This window comes from Pseudorca crassidens, chromosome 1 (genome assembly GCF_039906515.1).
Source record: "Pseudorca crassidens isolate mPseCra1 chromosome 1, mPseCra1.hap1, whole genome shotgun sequence".
In the NCBI taxonomy this organism is placed as follows: domain Eukaryota; kingdom Metazoa; phylum Chordata; class Mammalia; order Artiodactyla; family Delphinidae; genus Pseudorca; species Pseudorca crassidens.
Genome location: NC_090296.1, coordinates 78,324,379 through 78,349,799, shown reverse-complemented (window position 1 = coordinate 78,349,799; position 25,421 = coordinate 78,324,379). Strand labels below are relative to the sequence as shown.

General features: G+C 44.0%; 1 protein-coding gene across 5 annotated transcripts in view; it reads right to left on the bottom strand.

Moving 5' to 3' along the window:
• The window catches only part of FMN1 (formin 1), a 444,603-nt gene that overhangs the window by 292,419 nt on the left and 126,763 nt on the right, over positions 1-25,421 (bottom strand). For 3 of the 5 annotated variants that reach the window (XM_067742229.1, XM_067742240.1, XM_067742249.1), the window contains exon 6: positions 9,694-9,811. In XM_067742229.1, the coding sequence (XP_067598330.1) occupies positions 9,694-9,811 (118 nt within the window). Of the gene's footprint in view, positions 1-9,693; positions 9,812-11,179; positions 13,052-25,421 lie in introns of those variants that run through there. The other 2 variants (XM_067742257.1, XM_067742266.1) reach the window with 2 other exon arrangements.

Here is a 25,421-nt window from a genome sequence, read left to right as displayed (position 1 = left end):
CGGTCCAGTGGTTAGGACTCCGTGCTTTCACTGCTGTGGGCCCAGGTTCAATCCCTGCTTGGGGATCTAAGATCCCACAAGCTGCTCGGTGCAGTCAAAAAATAAATAAATTTTAGGGGCTTCCCTGGTGGCACAGTGGTTGAGAGTCCGCCTGCCAATGCAGGGGACACGGGTTCGTGCCCCGGTCCGGGAGGATCCCACATGCCGTGGAGCGGCTGGGCCCGTGAGCCATGGCCGCTGAGCCTGCGTGTCCCGAGCCTGTGCTCCGCAACGGGAGAGGCCACAACAGTGAGAGGCCCACGTACCACAAAAATAAATAAATTAATTTTAAAAATAATAAAATAAGATAAAAGGCTAATTGTGATGCCATCGAACTTCATATATTATCTCCTTTTATCTTTACAATAGTTATTTTAAATTATCATCATTGTCCTTTTTTATAAAGAGGGATATCAACTCAGGTCACAGCTAGTACATGGCAGAGTCAAACTTCAAACTCAAGTCTATTTGATGCTCAAACCCACAAAACCCAAAGTAAAGGAAATTCCAAAGTTAAGCATGTCCCTAAGATTTCCCTAGTTCAATTTTCCTTTCTCTCTGAGACAGTCTTCTACCTTTCCCATCATATGTTCTCATCCTTCATCTGGGGACGAATGCTCCAGAGTTTGGCTATTGAAACTTTGCTTTTAGTTATTCCTCACAAATACAGTCATTTGTTCTTTCTACCAAAAAGGAAAGCATTTACGATGCCCCGGCTGCCGTCTCTGGCGGAGGGATCTGAAGGAGTGAGTGCCCTTTCTTTGCTGAGCCAGTGCGCAGCTCCAGCACAGTAAAGGTAGTTCAGTGGAAGGAATTCAATGGGCTGCAAGTGAAAAGGTGTGGCAGGGCAGGAGGGGAGGGTGCTGAGGCTGGAACTGTAGAGTGGCTGCTTGGTGGAGGATACAGAGAACAAGCACTGGGCAGCTGGCGATAGATGAAGATTTGAGGGAGGGAAGAAAAATGGGGCCACCTGGATAGAAATTCTGAGGAAGAAAAATACTGAAAGGAGGTATCTGTGAAGGTGTGCATAGGATATGGCATATCAAATTTCAGCCTCATCTGCCCAAAAGCAGCTTCAAAGTGGATTTTAGTACTCATTTTCTCTAAAACAACAATAAAACTACTGAAATACACAACCGTTAAGATAAAAATATTTGTTCATGGACCTCCTAAAATCAAATACATATGCACCCTACACTTCAGCACACAAACTGGGCCCAGCAAAGAGCCCCACCTGAACTTTGCAAGAATCCACAAACCAGAAGCATTTTTATTTGCGTTACATTGCTTAAGTGAGCCTCAAAAGCATTAAAGATGCCATTAAAATTCCCCTTTTCTATTTTTATGAGTCAAAAAGCAGCATGAAATGACCCAGACAATTTCTGTGGATGTGTCTGGTGAGCTGGTATGGTACTCATATCATCTCCTTTATTATGCAGATGGACTCACTGTGGTCTCATAATTCTTTGCTTTATAATAAACAGCATAATTCTTAAATGCTCCTGTTCCCTGTGCTTTCCTTGCTGGAGCTTTAATTGTCAGTATATTGGCAGAAAAAAAAAAAATCCATCACTCTCCAATGCCCCCCCCGCCCACCAACAACTTCCAATTGTCATTTCAGCTCTCTTATTAATTATGTGTATCTTTCAGCAAGTCATAACCTCTGGCTCTCATTTGTAAAACGAATAGGATGAATTACATTATTTCTAAGATGCTTGCAGCTCTAAATTTTTAATATTCTAAAATTTCAGATTCTATATTTTAATCTCTTAAAATACAGAATTTTTAATCTCTCTTTTAATCTCTTTTCCTCTGAGCTAAAGACCTTTACTAATACTTCCTGGAATACAACATATGATTCCTGAGTCACTGGTCCATACTTTGGGATTCCCTCTGCATAATATCAAGCCTTAGTTCCCATTTGTGTTGGGGAAGCCAATCTCCCTCCTCACAGCTCCCAGATATACAGTAAGTAGAAGCCTGACACACTCATGTCGCCTCTGGTTTCCCAGTATGACCTCTTTCTACAGCTATAAGACGCAAGGTTTTCCTGGTCTTTAATCTGTACAGCTTCCAATTTCTGGGCCATCATCATAACTCCATGCAAGTGATGGCAACATACCACAAAGTCCTGTGAAATATACAATGAATAAACCTATAGCCTAGACTGTGAAAGAAGACACTTAGGATAATCTGTCTAGACATATGACCTTAAAGGCAAGTCCATGCATGGCTAATGCAGCCTGTTAGCTGTGAATGAATAAGTTTTTTAAAGGTACTGTAGGCCAATAAAATATGCCAAGATATTTATAGCTCTCCCTGGCTGGTGAGGCAAGAATGTCTGACTCACCAGGGAGGGTGGCACACAGCTCTGTCACTTTATAACCAAGGGAACCTAAATTAGACACAAACCAGAAAGTAGGCGGATCTTTATTAAGTTGAGGGATGGGTTACCTAAAATACTCTAACTAGGGATGTCCCTGAGCTACTCCAAGTTTCAAGGCGGTGTGAGTTATCCCCAAGAGATGCCACACACAGTGACAGCTTGCCTGTTCACAGTAACCATGATGCCTCAACCTAGCTTCTCTTTACTACCAAAGCCGCAGCACTCGCCCTAAGTAGGGTGGCCCATGTGCCAGCCCCCAGCCCAGCTCTGAGGTGCAGCCAGTGCTGAGAAGGGCTTTTCCAGATGCATGCAGAAAGTTCATTTTGTTTCAGAAAACGTGAGAGCTTTCCTTCTTCGTCCTTTTTCTCCTTTTTTTTTCCCCATGGATAATTAAGTCACTGCCAGTTTCCCAAATGATGCCATTTTAATCTCACAAACATTAGCTTCATCTCCTCTCAGGATGCTCAGGCACAAATCATGATGGTATATTTTTTAAATATCCTAATAAATAAGGAGATGTTTCAGGCCATTCGTCGTAACACAAAATAGGAGACGAAGAGGAAAGGAAGCCCAGCTCTAGGTTGAGCATTTGCAGCAAAGGTTCTTCATCTACACCCGGGGAGGTGGCAGGAGATGGGGGGATGTGTCCACAAATGGTTATGGGGTGGGGGGAGGGTCTGAAATACCGCAGATGCAAAATTAACTGCAGGGTCTTCTTCCACAGCTTTCTATCATCATTAGGTTTTTTAAAGAGCCTGAGAACACTAAGAACCACGAACCAGAGTAAAACTGAGGGACGGACCCCTGAGATCAGTTGGTCCAAAAGTGCCCCTCACTCAGTCTAGCCCGGACCTCAGGAGGGAAATCTACAGAGCATCTAGCATGCATGAGTCACTAGATTCTAAGGAATGCACTTGACTTTTATGAAAAATAAATCACAAGATACAATTTCATATCATGTATTTTTTTAAAAAATAACATTCCTGGGAATACATTTAGAAAAAATACAAGATATATATCTATATCTACACATCTATGTATCTAGTTTATTAAGTCAGAAAAGAAAACTTGAATAGTTTTATAAGATATGTTCCTGCGTAGAAATACTAAGCATTTTGAAGATCTCATTCCCACCTTCACATTAATTTCTAAATTAATGCAATTCCAATAAAAGTCCCAAAGCAATCCTTCTGAAACTTGACCAAGTAGGCTAAGGCTTTCTGGAAGAATAAATAAGAGGAAAGCTAAAAAAATATTTTTAAAAGTATGCTTGAGAACTTGAACAGATTCTGAGATGCATTATAATGCTGCAATAATTAAGATACTGGTACAAAATACAAAAAGAGAACAGAAAGCCCAAGACAGTGCTAAACTTATCATGGAGAGGAATAATTACTTCAGAAGCCTGCTGTACAATTAACTACCTAGAAAAACAGAAGCTGTCTTAGCTCTCTTCCTCGGGCTAGGCACCGAAGTAAGTTTTCAACATGATATGGAAAACAAGAAGACAAGGAAGGAAGAGGTGGAAAGAAATCACTTAAGAAATTTAAACATAGAGCTGATCTTTGAGTAGGGGAGGTCCTCTCAAGCCAAAAGAAAAGTTATACAATAAAATGAGGGTAGATTTGACTATATAAATATTTAAAACTTCTATACCAGAAAATACAAGTAAAATAAAAAGCAAATGATAAGAGGGAAAAGCATTTTTAGTGTTTTAAGAGTACTGATTTCATACTGAATAACTTTAGATAAAAAATTAAGTTTGGGGCTTCCCTGGTGGCGCAGTGGTTGAGAGTCCGCCTGCCGATGCAGGGGACACGGGTTCGTGCCCCGGTCCAGGAAGATCCCACATGCCGCGAAGCGGCTGGGCCCGTGAGCCATGGCCGCTGAGCCTGCGCGTCCGGAGCCTATGCTCTGCAACAGGAGAGGCCACAACAGTGAGAGGCCCCCGTACCACAAAAAAAAAAAAAATTAAGTTTGGCAATTGATATGCACCAAAAACCTGAAAACGGCATATACACTTATATATAGCAATTCCACAAGGAGTGTGTTCTAATTAAAGGAAAACACCTATGAACAAAAATATTTATAGCATTGTTATTTTCATTATTACACATAATAACTTGAAAAACATGAAATCTCTATAAATATAATTATTGTTTAAATGTAGTAAAAATCAAAGATAGTCACAATTTCAAGTGTAAAAAGCAGTCTGTACAGTGTGATAAAAATTTTAAGTATGGGACTTCCCTGGTGGCGCAGTGGTTAAGAATCCGCCTGCCAATGCAGGGGACATGGGTTCGAGCCCTGGTCCGGGAAGATCCCACATGCCGCCGAGCAACTACAACTACTGAGCCTGCGCTCTAGAGCCCATGAGCCACAACTACTGAGCCCGCATGCCACAACTACTGAAGCCCGCACGCCTAGAGCCCGTGCTCCGCAATGAGAAGTCACCGCCAATGAGAAGCCCGCACACCCAATGAAGAGTAGCCCCCGCTCGCTGCAACTAGAGAAAGCCCACGCCCAGCAACGAAGACCCAACGCAGCCAAAAATAAATCAGTTAATTAAAAAAAAATTTTTTTTTAATTTTAAGTATTAAATTCACATAGGCCTATCATAATTCAACATGGTGGCAATGATCTCTCTATGAAACACATTCTAGAGAGTTTGTTTTGCTCCGTGATATTTCTGGATATTTCCATATTTATTTTATTTTGTAATATTGGGAAACATTGAAAGCATATGGAAGATTTTCTGAGATCAGTGTACAAAGCCTTTACACTAAGGTGAAGTAGGTGTGCAAAGAGCAATACTCTCGATGATAGCCATTATATTTTCTATGAACTGACTGCAGTAGAAAACATAACCCTCCCACGGGATACAAAGCAGGAGTTTTTCTTTGTGCCCTTGTATCAGACCCCTGTGTGGTCAGGTGCCAATTCTTCGTACAGACTGATGGGCTTTAGAACCTTCTTACACTGCCAACTGACTCCAGGTGAAACTGTGCTGAGTATCTTCTATTTGCCTCCTAGACCCACTCTCCCCCTTTCTGGGTCCTTTTCTGGGCTCTGCTGTCTGGCCTAAAGTGGATCCTGATCCTCTGACTTCTCTTTGGATTTGCTGAAGGGCAGAGGTGGCAGGAGACCAGAGAGCAGGAGAAGGAAGTCAGGGCATTTATGCCCACAATTCCCTCCGGCCACCAGGTCACCGTGGATTGGATGCATCCCTCCAGTGAAGGCCATCGCTCCTGTCCGGCAGCCCCCTCCACAACACTCGGCCTCCCTCTGACATTCTGGGTTTTCCAGCAGCTTCTCCTCGCCCTGCCCCTTCAGGTCTAGGGCTGTAAACACCTCCCATGATTACTAACCCCAGAGAGCTGCTTCATCTCTCATTGCTTTTCCCAAACCCTGTCCACAAAAACTCTCAATCAAATCATCCTCACCTGATCCCTGACAGGACCTTGGCTGATATGGTAATAGTATAATTATCCAAAGAAAAAAATAAATATGGCTAAGTGCATTTATTCTTCACAAAGCAAAAAGAAAAAAGTGACCTAATGTGGTTTAGAAAATTCTTTTATTCAAGTTTGAGATAAAAGTTTAACCCCATGTTACCTCTATGATTATTCTATGATACCTAGATCTTTATAATTTCCAGTCCTTTTTTTAAAGACTTTGGGCATGTTACTAACACTTATGTAACCTCACCACGTACAAGACAGCATGTTAGAGGACGAACAGATCACTGGTTCTCTGATTCTCATGAGATAAGTTGCTTTTGCAGCATTAAATTTAAAGGTAGACATATTTTTCTTTTAGATTCCCTTGTATTGTTTCATAGCACACCTTTTCACTTGGCTGTGATTGGGTTTTACTTAGCCCCGGGCTTCACAAGGTAATCAAGTTTACTCCATCCAGATGTTTCTGGTCTGCAGCACAAGAAAGTGGCAGGGACTCAGCTGAGTTGATTAATCATTTAAGGAGGCAAGGAGGGGCTTCCCTGGTGGCGCAGTGGTTAAGAGTCCGCCTGCCGATGCAGGGGACACAGGTTCATGCCCCGGTACGGGAAGATCCCACATGCCGCGGAGCGGCTGGGCCCGTGAGCCTGTGCTCCACAACGGGAGAGGCCACAACAGTGAGAGGCCCGCATACCGTAAAAAAAAAAAAAAAAAGGACACATGGAGCCCACTAAAAGATTCTTCCTAGAAAAGCAAGACTATTTCCCCAAGCTTGTTTGGAGAGCAAGCTCCTGTATCTAGAGGAGGAAAGACAACTCTGAGAACAAGGAGTCTGTCACTCAGATTGTCCCCAGCCCAATTCCAAGGAATAGAGGGAAATGCTCTTTTCACTCGTAATAGCTGTGAGGCATCCCAAACACAAAGCAGAATTGCATTGATAATAATGTGTGAAAGCACAGCACAGGACTTGGAAGAAAGTAATTCTTTCTCATTTGAGCAGAGCAATTCAAGTGCAGTGTGACTGAACACAGGGGACCCTCCCTGCATGGTAGAAGTCAACTCCAGCACCTGTGCAAGTCCCTTGAGTGACAGCTCTAGTGAGGTCTAGTGCCTCTCAACCGGCGCACCACCAAGGCTCCAAGAGCTCACAGAATGGCAGTGGAAGTGCCCTTAATGGCGGACACACTGTCATCAGAATGGCAGCAGAGGCTCTAGTGGAAGTTGAAGGCTTTAGCTGCCAGGGGAGTTAGCTGCAGCGTCAGCAGCTATAGACGCTGCTGGTAACTTTGGCAGTGGCAGGAGAGTGCATCCTAGGCAGTGGGCACCAGCATCAGTGGTCAGCTACCCTCACATGGCAAAGAGGACTCCAGAAGCCATAGTTTAAAGGGACAGCTTCCCTTAGGTCAGCTCTTTCTTTTTTATCCTTGAACAAAAGTGAGTTTACAGTATTAGGTGATCTCCTAGGCCCTCAGAAAAAGATCATCGAATGATAAACTCTGAATAGAGGGAAACACAAGCAGTGGCACATCCAAAGCAGCCGAGGGCAACACAAGGACAGTGAGAGACTCATGATGAAAATCACCATCTCTTTGCCAGCCCTGCCAAGGACTGGGCTTCGATGTCAACAGCACAGAACTCCAATAGCACACTTGAAATATAAATAGTCATGCTCTCCCCTTTCACTAATTTAATGAATTATACATGCCAGGAAAAATTAAGAGCACTGACGATGTAGACGCATAAGACTTCAAACACCCTGAAACATTTTGGAACGAATTTTTCTGTCTCTGTGCTCCCTACAGAGTGGCAATTTTAATCTACTTCCCTAAGGGCAGGGAGACCAATGGAAATACCACAAAATATGTTAAGTTATAAACCAAATGCTTATAAGACTCCAGATTTCTCAACAACAGAGCTCAAGAAAATCACAAGAAAAACGTTAACTTCCTAAAGATTAGCAGTAAATGGCAAGACAACCATATGTTGGCTGAGTAATGGGGTAAAAAAAAGTTTCCTACAGGCATGGAGTATCTTCTTTGATAACCTCCAGAGTGTATCAGCAGTGATTAGCGCTACAAGACTCTCAAGAAAATGAGCACCAGACCTGGCCGGGAGCACGGTAAGTAAGACACAGTACTGCCACCCATGGGAACTGGCTGGGGACCTAGGTGCCTTCTCCAGACAACAGCCAGCCTTCTCTCTGTTGCAAGCTGTCATTGTGCCATCAGAACGAACCCAAGAGAACTGTCATTATTCATCAATTCCTCCCTCCTTTTTTCCCCATCTCATCCGAGACCTTAGACAGCTTGGAGAACACGCATTTCATTACAAACAAAAAAAGAGAGAGAGACTGGGACAGCTACTGACTTTGAGTGTAATTACACTGCAAGGTAATGATAGCACTCCTCTGAGCTTCTGGAAACGGAAGAGGACAGAAGCAAAGACTAAGGAATCTCTGTAGAGTATAAATGCCCCCAAATATGACTTGAAGTAGATTGAAAAGCTGTTTATGCCACTTCCTTCTCTACTCAGCAAATGCTCATCGTCACAAAGAAGATGGCCACCCCAACATAAACTAGGAATAAGAACTTATAGGATTCTGGATTTTCATTAAAGCGAACTTCAGGACTTTTCACTGTTCAAACTGTGCCACATCATAGGAAAGACAACTTGGTAGGTGGTACAGTATTGCAGTCAAAAACAATCCGATTTTGGAAAAATGAAACGTACAGAAGAAGAATGCAACAGCTACATACATTTTCACCAAGGCTGTAATAGCTTTCTTTCTGTCATTCAAGCAGGTCAGAAAAAAGTGTCATGAAGCAGTTGATGTCTTGGGGTAGTCAGACGTTTGCAATTGTGTAAATGGCGGCTAAAGCAATCAGGCTGTAGATTCAGCTGTGTCCTCAATCGCTGATTGTAATGTTATCATCTTACAAAAAAAACCTGTGTATTACTAAACCACCCAAACTTTGATCCACTTATGTCATCAACCAATAGGAACTGAAAGAAGTATTTCTGTATAACCATACAGACTGGTAATATACACACATACCTAAGACAACCAACAAAACGTAAGTCTGTGTTAAGTGATCTTCAAATATCAGGAAGAAGACAAAGGTTTCATCAGAGATACACAGAGACACACATGTATACAATTAAGATATATCCTCCTCTCATTCTTTCTTTTTTTTTAAATTTCACACGAACCCTTCACTTAAAGAGTAAAAATATCTAGATTCCCATTCTACTTAAATATATTCAAGCAAAGCTCCCGGGAAGGTTTCCAGGGAGTTAGATTGCTTTGAAACTGGCCATGCATTAAATAAAGCTTTGTCTAACAAAAGTGAAAGAGTAACTGATATGGTATCTGTACGTTCACTCTGCACAAGGTTCCTGTGGCTCAAAAGCATTACTCAAAGACAAAGAACACATCAGATTACAGCTCTGGAGTCTCGTACTCTACCTCTGCCAGCAACCCTGCCAGCTTACACGACACTCTGTGAGGGCCAACCACCTGCTTCCTGAGGAATCTGTAATCTACCTTCTCCATTAGTTCCCCCGAGGTTCTCCTCCTTTACACATGTGCCCCCCTTCACTCATTCCACGGCGTTCACCTTTCATCTCTAAGAGATTCATTAACGATAAGTGTGCAAGGGTTCACTTTAACAGCAAAACCAAAAAGAAAAGCCTTCGGCATTACATTTTATAATGAAACAAAAACTTAAATTCTGTGAGGCTACTGAGCTAGAACTAAAAGCGACTGCAGCAAGAGATGCATTCCTGGTACCTGGCTTCTTTTCCCATTACCTGCTTCAGTGTACTTCAATCCCACTTTTTCTTCTGTGTCTTTTGTCTTTGGGGGCGGCCAGACAGCTTGGAGTCTGCCAGGAGTCCTATCGTCCTGCTCAGTGGGGCTGTGGTCAGGCTGTTGGAAAAGTGGGCAAACAAAAGAGTAAGTTAAATGAAATGTGGCCAGGGCCAATTAATCCCTGAGAACAACTGTGCTAACTCTGAAATTAATTTTAATGGCACATTGCTCTCATTCACTGTAACTGAAACATCTCACTCCAATACGATCCTTTTCTAGAAATGTAAAGTGATCAGTTGGGGTGGAAAGAGAAATAACTCAAGGCCAAGTATTACACAACCTTCAATAGATGATTTTTAGCATATAACTTTTATTTTTAAATCACAAGTACACTTTGATCTGAAGATACAAATATACTATAATCGGGTACATTTATAGGGATGTTTAGAAATATATCCCAAACTCCAGGGCTATTTATAATATAAAAACTAGTTTTGCATTTTCTATGAACATTACCTGTAGGCCAAGATACACTTCTCTAAGATGTCCACATTGATCATTTCTTTTTTTTCTTTCCCACACACAAAAAAATGAATGAGCTGGCTTTCACATTCAAGCTATTTTTATAGGGGTTGATTTTTACAACTAGGAGAATGCTATGTTGTATTTAGTTTTTGACTGCAACCTAAGATAGTTTTTCCAAAGACCTTTAAATTTAACTGATGTATGAGGGAATGATAATTGTATGCCAAATTGATACTAAGCAAGAAATATTATTTGTTGCCCTTATGAATTTTAAGATCCACTGGACAAGTGCTTGCTAGTCCTTACAAATTAGCTGAATAATTTTTTTAATAGTAACAGCTTTCACTAATTAGACGGTTACTATGTGCCAACTTCATTTAATCTTCGCAACAACCAAATAAAGATTAAAGGTTATTTTCTTCTTTTTGCTGATCAAGGTCACCCAGCCAGTAATTGGCAGTTAGAATTAAAACCCAAGTCTCACACTAACCCAGTGCTCAATCAAGATGCCTTGTAACCAACACAGAACATTTTAATCACATCACAAACAGGTATTTCGCCAAGTGGCAGACTTTCAAAGGAAAAATACAGTTTTCGCAGAGGTATAATAAAGTGGAGAGGAAATCTGGGCTATAGTTCTAGATTGCATTGATTCCTCATGCTGCTTGGTTTTTAGAAGCACATTTCCTATTAATGTTTAAACTCAGAGTGACAGTTTCGCTTTCTGACCTGCACACCTTTACTTATACCTCTCTTACAACAACCCAGAAAAAGATAAGGAAGAAAGAAAACGCTCTGTCCAACTCCATACTCCTTACAAGGTCAACTTGACTATAATCATCTTTCACCTAGAAGAGGGTCACTAAGATCGGTATATGAGATTCTCTTTGATAGGAAACCTGAAAAGAAATACAGCAGCATCACATTTTATGACAAAACCCAAAACCCAACGCTACGTACGCTTTTGGAATCCGAGGGGCCATCTCCTGGCCTTGACCTCGACCGCTCAAACACAGCTCTTAGGGACTCTTTCTCATGCCTCATTTTGCGCTTGAGAGCTTCCAGCTCAGAGGTGTCAGCTGTGGTCCCCTTTTTGGGGGGACGGATGAATAGGGCTCTAAAGGCCTCCAAGGTAGTCTCTGGCGGCTTTGGCTTGACCTCTCCTCCCTGGGTCTGGGCTTCTCCGGGGCCGCTCTGGCTCTCCTGGGGAGTGCTGCCACTCCTCTCCTCCCCCCTGGGCTGTTCAGGGTCTTCTGCCTTTGATTCGGCTTTGGGGACGTCAATGTTGAGCAGCTGAGAGAGCTGCTCCAGGAGAGTGGGAGCGGCCTTCGGATCATTTGTTTTCTCTCCCATCTTCACTGCCTGAGGCCCTGCCTGTGCTAGGGACCTCTGGACAGGCTGGGTCAACTTAAGCAAAGCCAGGTCCCCGTCCTTTGGTTTAATTTCAGTGATGGTCTCCCCGACCTCGGCTGGGGCTCCCTTCTTCAGCACACGAAGCCCACTAAAAAAAGCTGGGAGCTGGAAGGACTTCTCTCCAGGGACTTCTTTTTTAGGAGAGGTGTTCTCAGTGACACCAACACTTGAGTTCTGGTCTGTTACCACAGGTAGAACTTTGGAACCTTCTTCTCCAGCTTGTCGCTGGCCGGGGCTATGCTCTGTCTGAAGGCCACCATCCTCGGGTTCCAATTTGCTGTTTATCTCCTGCAGAGTCCTTTGAGGACCTTCTCCACTGGGCTCTGCATCACCCCTTTCTCCAGGGGCAGTATTTTCCCTCCCATCTCCTGGCTTTTCTTGGGACTGCTCAGATGGCTCAGATAAAACACCACTAGGGGACTTTGGGCCATTGATGTTGCTTCCCTCTTCTGGCTCCTGGCCTCCATCATCAGAGTCAGAATCACTGGTGGTGTTCACCAGGGTCCCGCGAACCAAAATGACATTGTCTCTGCACACACTCAAAGCAGCCAGTGGAAGCAGCTCTTGACCAGGCAGAGAAATCCCTGCCTCTGCTTCTCCCCGGCTTCCTTCCAACCTCGTCTCTGTCTCCACCCTCGGAGTCTTCCCATCATTTCCGAGGTCAGGTGGAACCTGAGCCTCCGCCTCCGGCGGATCCAAGCCACTGCTGGGCTCCTCCAGCTGAGGCGTGGGATCCACCACTAAACTGCGGAAGGCTTTCAGCACCGCATCTTCCTCTCCAGGCTGCACAGATTCCAATTTATTCGTAAACCCAAACAGGGATTTCATAGAGAACTTGGTCAGGATCGACTGGGCCACGTCAAGTCCGGCTTCGGGTTGTCCTGGTTCCGAGCCATCACTGCCATTCGGAGCGTTACCCACGTCCTCCATGTCCCAGCCGTGCCCTGGGCGACAGATTCTCACTTCTGCGATCTTCCCCTGCCCTCTCAGTTTCTCCACTCCACCGGTTCTTAACTTCCAGGACAGAGAACAGCAGGACCCGCCGGTGGGACTCAGTCGCGGAGCGAGCACACTTGGCCGGGCTCTGGTCCCTCCCGAGCCCTCCTTCCGGTTTGCGCGGTGATGGGGCGTCCGGGGCAACTGTAAAAAGTCCGCGGAGCTTTATGCCCAGAGGCAGCCGAGGCTGCGCACCTTACTACACACGGACTGGGGAGGCTGCTCCTCTGGGACTTCCGTATTTATTCCCGGGGACAAAAGGCTTTTTGTCGTAGGGAAAGTCAGCCTGCCCCCACTCATCCCAGCCCAGGACTTCGCCGCGAGCTCCGCCCCAGTGCCGGCCGTTCTCCTGGTCACTTTCAACTTCCTCATTGGTGAGCAAGTGAGGCTCCAGAAAGTGCTGAGCCGGCAAGCAGCTCCTGACGGCGTTCAACCACCCCCACCCCCCGGAGCAGCTGAAGAAATTTAAAAGTGAATCAGCAGCAAATGACCGCAATACTTCTTACGGGCTCTCTATTGCCATCTCAATCACGGCCAGAAGCTTGTGCCATCCAGGCCAAAAAAAAAAAACCCAAAAAACAAAAAACTAGCAGTGCACACAGACCAACAGCCACTTACAAAGCCCAAAGCAAAGAAAGAAAAGTAAAGAAAGAAACGGATCATCTCAGGAAGCCCAGGACTCTCAAAAGCAGTTAACTGAATGCCCTTGAAGCTTTTTTTTTTTTTTAAAGTGCTTTCTTCCGCTTCCCTGCAGGTTTCATCTGGAATGCAGATTTTTAGCTGCCCCAGCCGGAGAAGGAAAACCAACTCGACTGGTTTCGGATTACTGCTGTTTTAGCTCTGCCCCGGTGTCTCAGCGTTCTACAAACAGGTACCTAGGCAAGCGCACCCACCACGCCCACCGTCCACCAGCCTTAGGGTGGCAGAGTAAACAGCCCCAGCCAGCCTGGCAGGAATGATTACCCTCCACACTCTCTGTGCCAACCTTGGGCTTCTGCTCAGCAGCTCTGGCTTCCTGGCTTCCTCATGAATCCTGCTGGCCAAAGCCTCTGTGCTTCAGCCATCCAACCAACAAATTGAAACCTGGCATGATACAAAGTAACACACAACCTGCCTTGTTAGGTAAAGCAATTCACTAAAGGTCCCCAAGGAGCCCCATTCCCCTAAAGGGAAAAACACCTGAAAGGTCTCTATCAGGTCTCTGTCACAGACCCAATTTGCCTAAAACAAAAACAGGAAAGACAAAACCACCACCAAACATCAGCTCAATGTAGTTTCCAACGGTGATTATAGGCTGAGAACCTGGCAATGAAGAACTTGGAAAAATTGCAGCTCTGTTTCCCAGCAGCATACCTGCTGCCTCTTGGGGCAGCTTCCTGTCGGACCTGAAGGTCTCAGTGTTTTTCAAATCCCATCCAGTCAGCAGGCATTTAGTAAGCGCCTGGGACGGATAAGGTACTGTGCTGGATCAGAAGAACCAAACTGGCTTAATAGTCATCATGGTTTAATAGTAATCACCGGCTCTCTGAACAAAGCTGCGAGAAGATTGAGCCCAAGTGTTAAACGCAAACAAATTATGCAAAACGGAATCTGTAGCCACCAGCAAAACAACTGTCTTGCTTTATCCGCAGCAGGGAATGGCTGTGGCTTCCACACCGCTAGCTTGAATTGTGTTTCCCGCTAAGTATTAATGCTAATAAATTCTGATCACAATGATAAATTTCTAGCATGATGCGTTCAAAAGATACCCTCACACAGAAAGGGTACATATGATTACAACCCATCAACTCCTATTGGAAAGTTAAGCCAGTATTTCCTAATCCCTGATTTGACCTTGTATCTAAACGAATACTTTCCTGTTTGCTCCTGATCCCAGTATATTTGGGGATTATTAACTAGGGCACAGTTAATCAAAAGGCCACCACAACACTGAGGAAAATTCATTGGTGACATGTATGTCTCAGAACAAGCTTCCTGTCTCAAGGAAATGCCCGTTGATAAAATCATACTTCTGCTTCTTCGAGACAGAAAACAAAGGAATCATCACATCAGATGATAAGATCAGTCTTCTGAAGAACTATGTGGACCAGCCAATATACAGGGGAGGGGAGGAGACATGGCACGTATTTGGTGTTCTTCAACTGAGAAAGCTCTATTTTCTCAGACATAATTATTGATTTCCAGATTTCCAGAATCAGTTTCTAAGCGCCTTCAGCAGATTTGGGCAAAATGGGACATAAACTGGAAGGGGCTGATGGCTCTTCCACAGTACGGCATGGAGCAGAATTACAAAGTTTTAGCACCCTCTCAATACCCACGGACACCAATACAATGTCATGGAAAGTGCGGGAAGTCTTGGGTCCCAGGGAGATGATTTGATCCCAGTCCCTTGACTCGACTAGGTTTGTTTTAAAAGTGACGCAACCATGGTCAAGAGAACACAACCAAGCCAAGGTGCACAGCTAGTAAGTGGAGGATACTAATAATACCTAACATTTACTGGGTGTTTATAAGCACTGTTCTAGGTGCTCCATTGTGTATTAACTGATTGGTACATCTAGCTATGAGGCTGGTATTATTTTCTTTTTCATGTTTAGAAAGAGGAGCAGAAAGATGATGTAGCTTGCCCGTGTTCACAGGTGGAACTGGAACTTGAATCCAGGCAATCAGGCCCCAGAATCCACAATCACTCTTCCAAAACCCTGAGCTCTGCATCCTGCCGTAATAGGGCTCCACACACGCCTGCATCTTGAAATGTGCAAGAGTGTCAGCCCGGTTAGTTGGTGGTCTCTCGCTAGGACACATATTGTACTTTACCCTTTGAGATGATACAGAAGGTTGACTTCATAAAAAGAAAAAACAATATGCGAATGACCATTCTTTTCTCTCATCATTTGGGGGGAAATCTAGAGGGGGTGCTTAGAAAAATCAAGCAAAAGTTCCTAGCTGGCTTGTCTACTGGTCACAGACAAGACACAATCCTCGGGACTCAAACCTATCAAGAGGCTTTCCAGCTCACCCGTACAATTCTCCTTCATTTAGGAAGCTTAACTATCACAAAGATGCATTCATCCAACAATCATTGTTAAGCACCGACTCTGTACGAGGCTCCGGGGATATAAAGATGAAGAAACTCCAGCCCTCCACCTTCATGAAACATGAAGTTTAATACAGGAAATCAGCCAAGAAAGAGGTGATTCCTGTTCATAGACTGTAAGTGAGTACTTTATACCCCAGACTCGGTCTAAACAGCAATAGGTGGACATAAGACAATTTTGAATGAAAGAAGCAGCGACCATCAAAATATGAAGATGAGTAAGAAAGAGAAGCATGGTAGTTTACAGAGATCTTTGAATACTGACTCTTTCAGGCCACTGGTTCTCATGGCCATGAGAAATGTTACGACATCTGGTCATTTAGGGAATGGAAAAATGTTTCAGACCATAGTGTTCAAATAAGCAGCCTACAAATTTGATCTTAGTTGGGTGGTCTTGAAAAATGAATCCATTTAATGCTTTAACATTCTTGGGGGGGGGAAGAATAACTTCTCTTGCACGTTATTTCTCTATCTTGTCCTGCTATGCATACTCATTAAGTACCTACTACACAAAACCAGTGACAGCCAAGACTTTCTCCTTTTCGACCTCACCTGACTCTCTTTTGTTCTAACCTCAAAACACTTAAGCTAACAGCTACACCTGTGCAAAAGGCAGATTAAAAATGATCTGCCTTGGAAACTAGTTGAAACAGGCATGATGAATATTAGGTAGGATTTAACCCACGTGTTGCTCTTTGTAACTACTTGTTAAAAACAATCACTACGCAGCTACTTGAAAACGGAACACTATTTGTGTGCAGAATTTACTACCAATGAATTCTCTGTGTTCCTCCCATTTCACCATCTTCTCAGATTGAGGCTGGAGCTAATTTTACCTCATGGCAATGGGAACATCAGTCCAACAAACAATACCTAGTGAGCTAAGCCTAAAAGAATGGTTGCAAAAACAACAAAAAAGGCATATCATCTCCTGGAAGCAGCAGAACCTAGCTTCTTGATTCTAATAACAACTAGAGGAATGAGCATTAAAAGTTTTTAAGTCAATTTGCAGAAACTGGACACTGCCTAAAAGAAAAACTTCCTAAAGCCCCCCACCTCACACACTTACTCTTTGCAGCCCTCTGCCATGTCACTCAGCTTAGAGAATGCCTTCCCATATTCTCATAAAATCCCAGAAAGGCAAGGGAAAAGTAAAGCAAGTGAGATTAATTTCACGGTGTTGGGCTAAATGATTCTCATGTTTCTCCTTATCCAGTATACTTCAAGTTCCCGGCCTGCATTTAATGACTAACTGCTTCCAGCTTCTAGGGGTTCAACTAGGTTCATGGGACGATTGCTTGAGAAAAATAGAAAACAGTTAAAATTAATAAGAGTAAGTAAGATTGTAGAAACTATTTCTGGGGAAGGAAAGAGTTTAGAGCAATGGGCTGAGTAAAGTAAGTAAACTATGAAGATATAAGTGGGGGAATAGGCAGAGATGGGCTTTTTGGGTTCAGGAAGTGTGCTTTAACTAAGTGAAGTCTGATATAAATGGTGAGAACTAAGGACATGATGACCACACAAGTAGTCAAAAAGACATGTGTTAAATGAATGAGGTGTCAGATGAAAGGAGTGTAAGATTATGGAAGAAGCTGGGAAGAATCAAATTGTTGGGAGGCTGAAGAGGTCTTTAGAAGGACTAGAAGTCAACCAGCCCAACATTCTTCTTCTAAAGATGGAGACATTTGAAGTCGAGAAGCTAAGTAACTGGTACCAGCTCACGCAGCGCAAGTGCGGCCATTAAGGTGGGAAAAGAGGCGTCCCAACTCCTGTCCACCCCGTGTCACATCCCCCTACTGCCCTGGCACGTGATCTTACCTTCTTCCTGATCAGCATCTTCTTTAAACTCATTTTCCACATCTTCAAAATGGAGTTATGAGGCCAAATGATAAGACAGGGCCGGAGACCTCGCTAGGCTTCTCCTTCCATCTCAGGCAGTGCTTTCCCTGCCTTCACAGCGTGGATTCCCCCTGCCAACTACTGCAACCCTCAACACAGCCCCTCTGGCCCAGCCTCGGAGAAGCCAGCAGCTGTTTTTACTGATTGATTCAAAAGAAAACAGGCTGCATCTGCCAATGGCAAGGACAGGGCTCAGTGATTAAGGCCTTTTTCCATCAAGCAGACTTAGTGCAAAATGTTTCTAAGACTGGTTCCACTGAGCTGTATTCAAAACTTCTGTGGAAGTGGGTTGAATGTCGGTAACAAACTAGAAGACTCTGAAAGGGAAGAGGGGAGGCCGAGGCATACTCGTGAAGCTGAAGAAGAGAAGAGAGCAGTGGGTACGTCATCCTGCAATGATCAAGGAATGAGGGCAGTGCGCACAGTTAAGAACCTGGCCCTGGGTCCTGGGCTAACACCCTACTCTGCTCCTGCAAGAAACCTGACCTTGGACAAGTTATATAAGCAACCTGTGTCTCAGCTTCTTCACCTAGAAACTTGGAATAAGAAAAGTACCTACTTCGTGGGTTATTAGAAGCATTAAATAAACTAATATATGTTTCACACTCATCAGTGCCTGGCACGTAGTAAGTACCGTATGGATATGACATGCTTTCATAGCAAAGGAATAACTTTCTTAGGGACATCAACCAGCAACCAACAGAATTGTTTTTAACCTTGTCAATATAAAGCAAGTATTTACCGAGGAAATGACGGTCCACGAAGGAAGCTGCCCTCCCAGTTCCCTCATATATGCTCTTGGACAGAGGAGCCATTTGGTCTGAACAGGATTGTTCCTTATAGATAGGCCTACTACATACAATGGCTCCCCATGCCACATCTGCGCCACGAGTGAATTGAGCTTCAAAGAAAATTCTTTCAAGGGGTCCCTTTGGGTGTTTCAGGGCCAGTGCTCTCTGGATTATTGTTTTCCATCCGTATCGCCTGAAGAGAGCAATTAGCTTAAAGAGTTCCCAGGTGGCTACTGTAGATGGTGACAGAGTTCACCTGTTCTTTATTACTCCTGAGTTCCAAGATGATTTTTAAACCAACTCAATCATTTCAGAAAAAAAAAAATCCATGAATTTGGATTTTCTCCAGAAAATCCTTTTCTCAAGAGTCTGTTGACACATGCTGACGATGTGTGGTCCCCTAGCACTGAGACTTCCCCTCCCTTTGGGGAAGGGAAGTTCCCAGATGATGACTGGCCTGGGAGACAGCCCAGGGCGTTAACAGCCGAGCAAGGACCATTTTTTGTTGCTGTTTTTAGGCCAACTCATTATACTTCAAAGGTGTACGCATTTCATTTAAAATGTCCTTACTGGGCTTCCCTGGTGGCGCAGTGCTTGAGAGTCCGCCTGCCGATGCAGGGGACGCGGGTTCGTGCCCCGGTCCGGGAGGATCCCACATGCCGCGGAGCGGCTGGGCCCGTGAGCCATGGCCGCTGAGCCTGCGCGTCCAGAGCCTGTGCTCCACAACGGGAGAGGCCACAACAGTGAGAGGCCCGCATATTGCAAATTAAAAAAAAAAAAAATGTCCTTACTCTTACAAATACGAAAATCAAGCTTGAAATAGTTATTACATTACTGCTTAGGGTCTTACTGTCAGATATTTCTAAGACGGGCTCCACCAAGCAGTATCAAAGAGTCCTTGGAAATGGATTCAATGTCCGTGACAAAATAAAATATTTTAAGAGGAAAAAGGAAAGGCTTTGACTTCCTTGTGAAGCTGAAGAGGAGAGAAAATAGGAGCATTCTTTAAGGTACAGAATTTCCTGGGACATGTTTTTGAAGAGTTTTGAGCTTTTCCTAAATGAGTAATAGTGATGTCCCACAGAAATAACCACTACAGAAGGCATGGAGTCCATGGAGAAAGCATTTCATTATGGCTAAAGTTGCTCATGATGAAAGTTGTAGATGAAGATCTGGCATCTAAGAAACTGTATGTATCTCTTGATGTCTATACTCTTGTTCTTCCTGAGTGGTGAAACTAGACAGCCACTGACTCCGCTGTAACTGGGTATCTTTTTCTGTCCTTCCTTAATTTTTTTTAAAGTAAAAGTTATCTTGAGAATATTAGTTCCAACACCAAAGATCTAGTTATCATTCTTAAATACTTTTAAATATAAAGGAGGCAAAAGAAAAATTAGGGAAGATGAAGATTTACCTAAAACAAAATGAAGGTGGATGATAAGAACATGCATGAGAGGAGAGAAGGGGGAGATCTAGCATTTTTTTAGGGTGTCATTGTTGTCCCAAGTAGGTACCATGCTAGGTTCTTTATGCAAGTTTTCTAATACCTTAATCCTCCCCATAACTCTATGAGAAAGGTGTCATTGACCCCGTGTTTTTTTTGGGTTTTTTTTTTTCGGTACGCGGGCCTCTCACTGTTGTTGCCTCTCCCGTTGTGGAGCACAGGCTCCGGACGCGCAGGCTCAGCGGCCATGGCTCACGGGCCCAGCCGCTCCGCGGCATGTGGGATCTTCCCGGACCAGGGCATGAACCCGTGTCCCTGCATCGACAGGCGGACTCTCAACCACTGCGCCACCAGGGAAGCCCGACCCCGTTTTATTAGTGCTATTCAGTGCAAGTTTCTGTAATGGTGGAAATGTATCTGTGTCATGCAATCCAGTGCCACAGGTGGCCTCTGAACACTTAAAATGTGCCTAATGTAACTGAGGAATTAAGTTTTATTTAGTCTTAATTAATAGCCATAGGTGGCTAGTGACTACTGTTTGGCCATTGCTTTAGATGTGAATACTGAGGTTCAGAGACATTAGGGCAATTCAAAGATTACACAACCAATGAGTGGCATAGCCAGGATCTTCACTGGATCAACCTGATTCTAAATGTACCTTCTTTTCATTATAATAAATCAAAGAGCTATAGAATTTTGTAACAGTTCTCTTTCACATTGAAACATCAGCATGGGGGCAAAATAGGTGATCACCTGGTTACCGGAACCAAATGGCCACTGCAGTTAGAAGGAATTGGCAGAGAGCAGAAAGGACACAAATTACGAGCCCTGATTTGATCAGTAATGATTCCTTGAAGTTAATACTCACATCATTTAGTCACGTTAAAAGAAAAATATGGAAACCAATGTAAAGGCATTAAAATTACACAGTAGAAAGTAAGCTAGGCATTGTCACAACTATGGTCCTATTCTTTTTTTTAAAAAAAAAATTATTTATTTACTTATTTGGCTGCGCCGGGTCTTAGCTGAGGCACACTGGATCCTCGCTGCCGCGGGATCTTCGTTGCGGAATGCGGGCTCTTAGTTCCCTGACCGGGGTCAAACCAGGGCCCCCTGAATTGGGGGTGTAGAGTCTCAACCACTGGACCACCAAGGAAGTCCCTATGATCCTATTCTTTTTTTTTTTTTTTGCGGTACGCGGGCCTCTCACTGCCGTGGCCTCTCCCGTTGCGGAGCACAGGCTCCGGATGTGCAGGCTCAGCGGCCATGGCTCGCGGGCCCAGCCGCTCCGCGGCATGTGGGATATTCCCGGACCGGGGCACGAACCCGTGTCCCCTGCATCGGCAGGCGGACTCTCAACCACTGCGCCACCAGGGAAGCCCGATCCTATTCTTAAACACAGTTAAAGAGAGGGCAAAGAAAAAGAGGAGAGGCCAGAGCTATGGCTTTGAAGTGAGATGTATTTGGGTTCACTATGGGATATTACTTACTAGTTACACGCAAGATGTGTCACTTAGGCAAGTTCCTTAACTTCTATGAACCAGTATTTACATGTATAAAATAGGGAAAATAATAACGCATAGGATTGTTCTAAGAATTAAATGTGCTAATATTCCTAACCCAGTGCCTGCCTGATTCACAACAGACATCCAGTAAATAGTAAGCATACTTTATGAAGCATGTATGAAGCCTTCAGAAAACAAGCTAGCTTATTAGTTCTAAATTCACTTCACTCGCAAATACAAGCCCCATTGTCATGAATATGCTAATGACGTGGGGACGTCCACCTGCGGCCTTTAGCTTTAAGCTCTCGTTGGCTTCCATGAAAACAAAACAAGGATGTGGCCCTTTCCATGTACTGCAGAGGCACTGTATCAGAGAGCCCTCTGCATCCATTCTTTGCTGTCAAAGTCAATTGAGGCCACAGAGTTTGCCTTTTAGGAGTGAAGGAACGTGAGGGCCTGAAATCTGCTCGTGTTCCCATCAGCGTTTCCCCATCAATTGTAAAGACCCAAGGTCTGAGGCATCCAGCGTCCCAGCTGAGCAGCTGCAGAATCTTCACTGGATTGAGTTCTGTGGGGTGATTTTGGTTGTGGTTCTAGCTTTCTAATTCTGAGCCCGGTTCTCAATCCTTCTCACTGATTATGAGAGCTAACTCATATCCATGAAATGAATTCGGTTCTTCAATTAAAAGCAAAACAAAAGAAAACAAACAAATCAGGAAAGCATCCAAAGTAGTGGAGAGGTAGAGGGGCTTCACATTTAAGCACCTAGGTCCAGACTCGGACAGACCTGGGTTCAGATCCTTGCACCTGCCTTTACTGAACCTCTCTCCTTATTTGTATCAATACAATAGGTACAATAATGCTTCAAAGAATGGTGCCTGGCATTGAGGAAGTGATCAATTCATGGCAGTTTTGTTACTGGCTTAGACACTTAAGGTTTGGTGTGGACTTGGTAATTACATCTTTCCGTTCATAAGATGCAATTACTTGGAACCCGATGCTGTGTCCTCCGCAGACAATTAAGCTAATTCAATAAGGAGCATCCCGGGACCCACGAGTGGGGTGATGGAGATGATCCTTGGAAACCAGCAACACCAAGAAGAGTTCAAGGCTTGTGTTTTGAGAGCTGCATGCAAAATCCTACTTTCAGAATTCATGCAACCAATATAGAATTCTGACGGCTGCTTGCCTTTTCTGCTCTGCATACCTTTTGTCCATCTCAGGCCACACCTCTTTTAGTGTCTTTTTTCTGTCCTGCCCACGTCCCTTATTTACAGACATTTTACAAACTATCCTCCATGGTGAATAGTCATCTCAAATGGAATCTTTAAGAAACTGCACTTGTTCTAAGAAGTTAGGCCCCACTTGCTCTCTGGTCTGTCCAGATTCAGTTGCCTTGACATGTCTGGCTCAAAGTGCACTGGCAACTGAGGAGCACGGCTAATGACAGTTTCTAATAGTGGAATATAAGAAACTGCCCTTTAAGGCTAACTGTGTAATGGTCATGCTCTAAATGGGCACTCTGGGGTGACTGAGGGTTTATCCCATATAGATGCTACCCCAAGGCAATTCACACATTTGGTGCATTTGTATGTTGTTCCCAAACTGACACCTAGGATTGCCAGACTTATTAAATAGAATACAGGACAACCAGTTAATTCTGAATTTCAGATAAACAACAAATTATTTTTCACTGAATATGTCCTATGTAATATTTAGCAACCTCATGACCTCAAAGTGGAACTGACTGAGCATTGGGTTCCTTCAAGAACTTTCTAGGTCACCCAGAATGGTCTACGGGATTTGCTAGAGCAGGGTGATCACCCAAACAGAACCTCTCTACACAGCAGTCTGGCTGACATTCAGCCAAGGGTCAGCAGCACTGGTTGCTTAAACACTGAAATATATACTGGCTGGTAAACAGATGCTGCTCGGAGCCTCCCTGGTGTCTACCTTCCACCAGCTCCACCTCTTGCCATTCCTCCAAGGAACCCTTGGACCTTCTCACAGTTCAGTAACTAAAAGATGAAGGTAACATGCGACAACACGGATGGACCGCAAGGGCATGATGCTAAGAAGAATAAGTCAGACAGAGAAAGACGAATACTGTTATGTTCTCACTTATAAGTGGAATCTAAAAGAACCCAAATTCATAGAAACAGAAAAGGGACTGGTGATTGCCAGATGTGGGGAGATGAAGACAGAGGAAAATGGGTGAAAGGTAGTCAGAAGGTACAGACTTCCAGTTGTAAGATTGCTAAGTCCTGGGGATGTAATGTGCAGGATGGTGGCTATAGTTAACGATGCTGTATTGCACGTTTGAAAGTTGCTAAGAGAGTAGATCTTGAAAGTTCTCATCCCAAGAAAAAAACGCTTGTAACTACGTGAGGTGATGGATGTGAAATGAATTTATTGTGGTGATCATTTCACAGTATATACATGTACCAAATCATTATGTTGTACACTTGAAACTTAAACAATATTGTATGTTAATTACACCTCAATAAAACCAGGGAAGAAAAAAAGGATTGCACTGGAGAAACAGAAAGAAATGATATGAGCCTTCAAATAGAGTTAGGAGACGATAAATTTTGGTCTCACTATCAGAGTTGTGACATTGTTCCTCGTATTAAAACGAAGATTCATGTTGAGAATATTAAGATGTATTTGTTTTTCTTTTAAATAATTTCCATCCCTTTCTTTGAATTTCTTGTATTTCTTTGTATTTCTTTTAAGGAATTTTCATTCCCCACACACCACACTGCTTGGGTTGACTTATGCTCCTTTAATAGAATCAGGAAATGTAATATTATAGCTAAAAGGAACACTGTTTCATCTGTTCGTGTTCCTCCCATCCTGTCCGCACACATTTGTTAAAGAAACTGAGGGCCACCGAAGTTAACTGGTGCCCAGAGTCCCACAGCTAAGCTAGTGGTTGAGCCAGCAGTGGAAGTGAAGTGAAGGAGACCTCCACCTCTCGTTCTAGACCAGAGTGGGCCAGATCTGACCCACTGCCTATTTTTGAATGACTCCTTTAAGAATGATCTTTACATTTTTTAATGGTGGGAAAAAAATCAAAGATGAATAATATTTTTGATAGGTGAAAATAATATGAAATTCAAATTTCAGTGTCTATAGACTTTTATGGGAACACAGGCACACTTATTCATGTATGTATTCTCTACAGCAGTTTGTGTTAACAGGGTTGAGTGGTTACAACAGAGACTGTATGGTCCCAAAGCCTAAAATATTTCCTCTCTGGCTCTTGACAAAAATAAATAACTAAATAAAAATTAATGCACAGCTAAATAAGGGGCTTTAATAGCACCCTCAGCCCTAATGCCTGGGGCCATTCCAATTGGTGGATGCCAAATTCCCACCAATGTTTTAGCTATCACCCCTACATACTAATGAAATGCTGCATGTCCACAGAAAAAGACTGATTAAAGTAACTTCTTGGGTGGACCTTCAAGATGGTGGAGAAGTAAGACATGGAGATCACCTTCCTCCCCACAAATACATCAAAATTACATCTACATGTGGAACAACTCCTACAGAACACCTACTGAACACTGACAGAAGACCTCAGACTTCCCGAAAGGCAAGAAACTCCCCCATGTACCTGGGTAGGGCAAAAGAAAAAAGAATAAACAGAGACAAAAGAATAGGGACGGGACCTGCACCAGTGGGAGGGAGCTGTGAAGGAGGAAAGGTTTCCACACACTAGGAAGCCCCTTCACTGGCAGAGACTGCAGGTGGCAGAGGGGGAAAGCTTCGGAGCCGTGCAGGAGAGCGCAGCAACAGGGGTTCGGAGGGGAAAGCGGAGAGATTCCTGCACAGAGTATCGGTGCCGACCAGCACTCACCAGCCCAAGAGGCTTGTCTGCTCACCCGCCGGGGCAGGTGGGGGCTGGGAGCTGAGGCTCAGGCTTCGGAGGTCAGATCCCAGGGAGAGGACTGGGGTTGGCTGCATGAACACAGCCTGAAGGGGCTATTGCCCCACAGCTAGCCGGGAGGGAGTCCGGGAAAATGTCTGGACGTGCCCAAGAGGCAAGAGA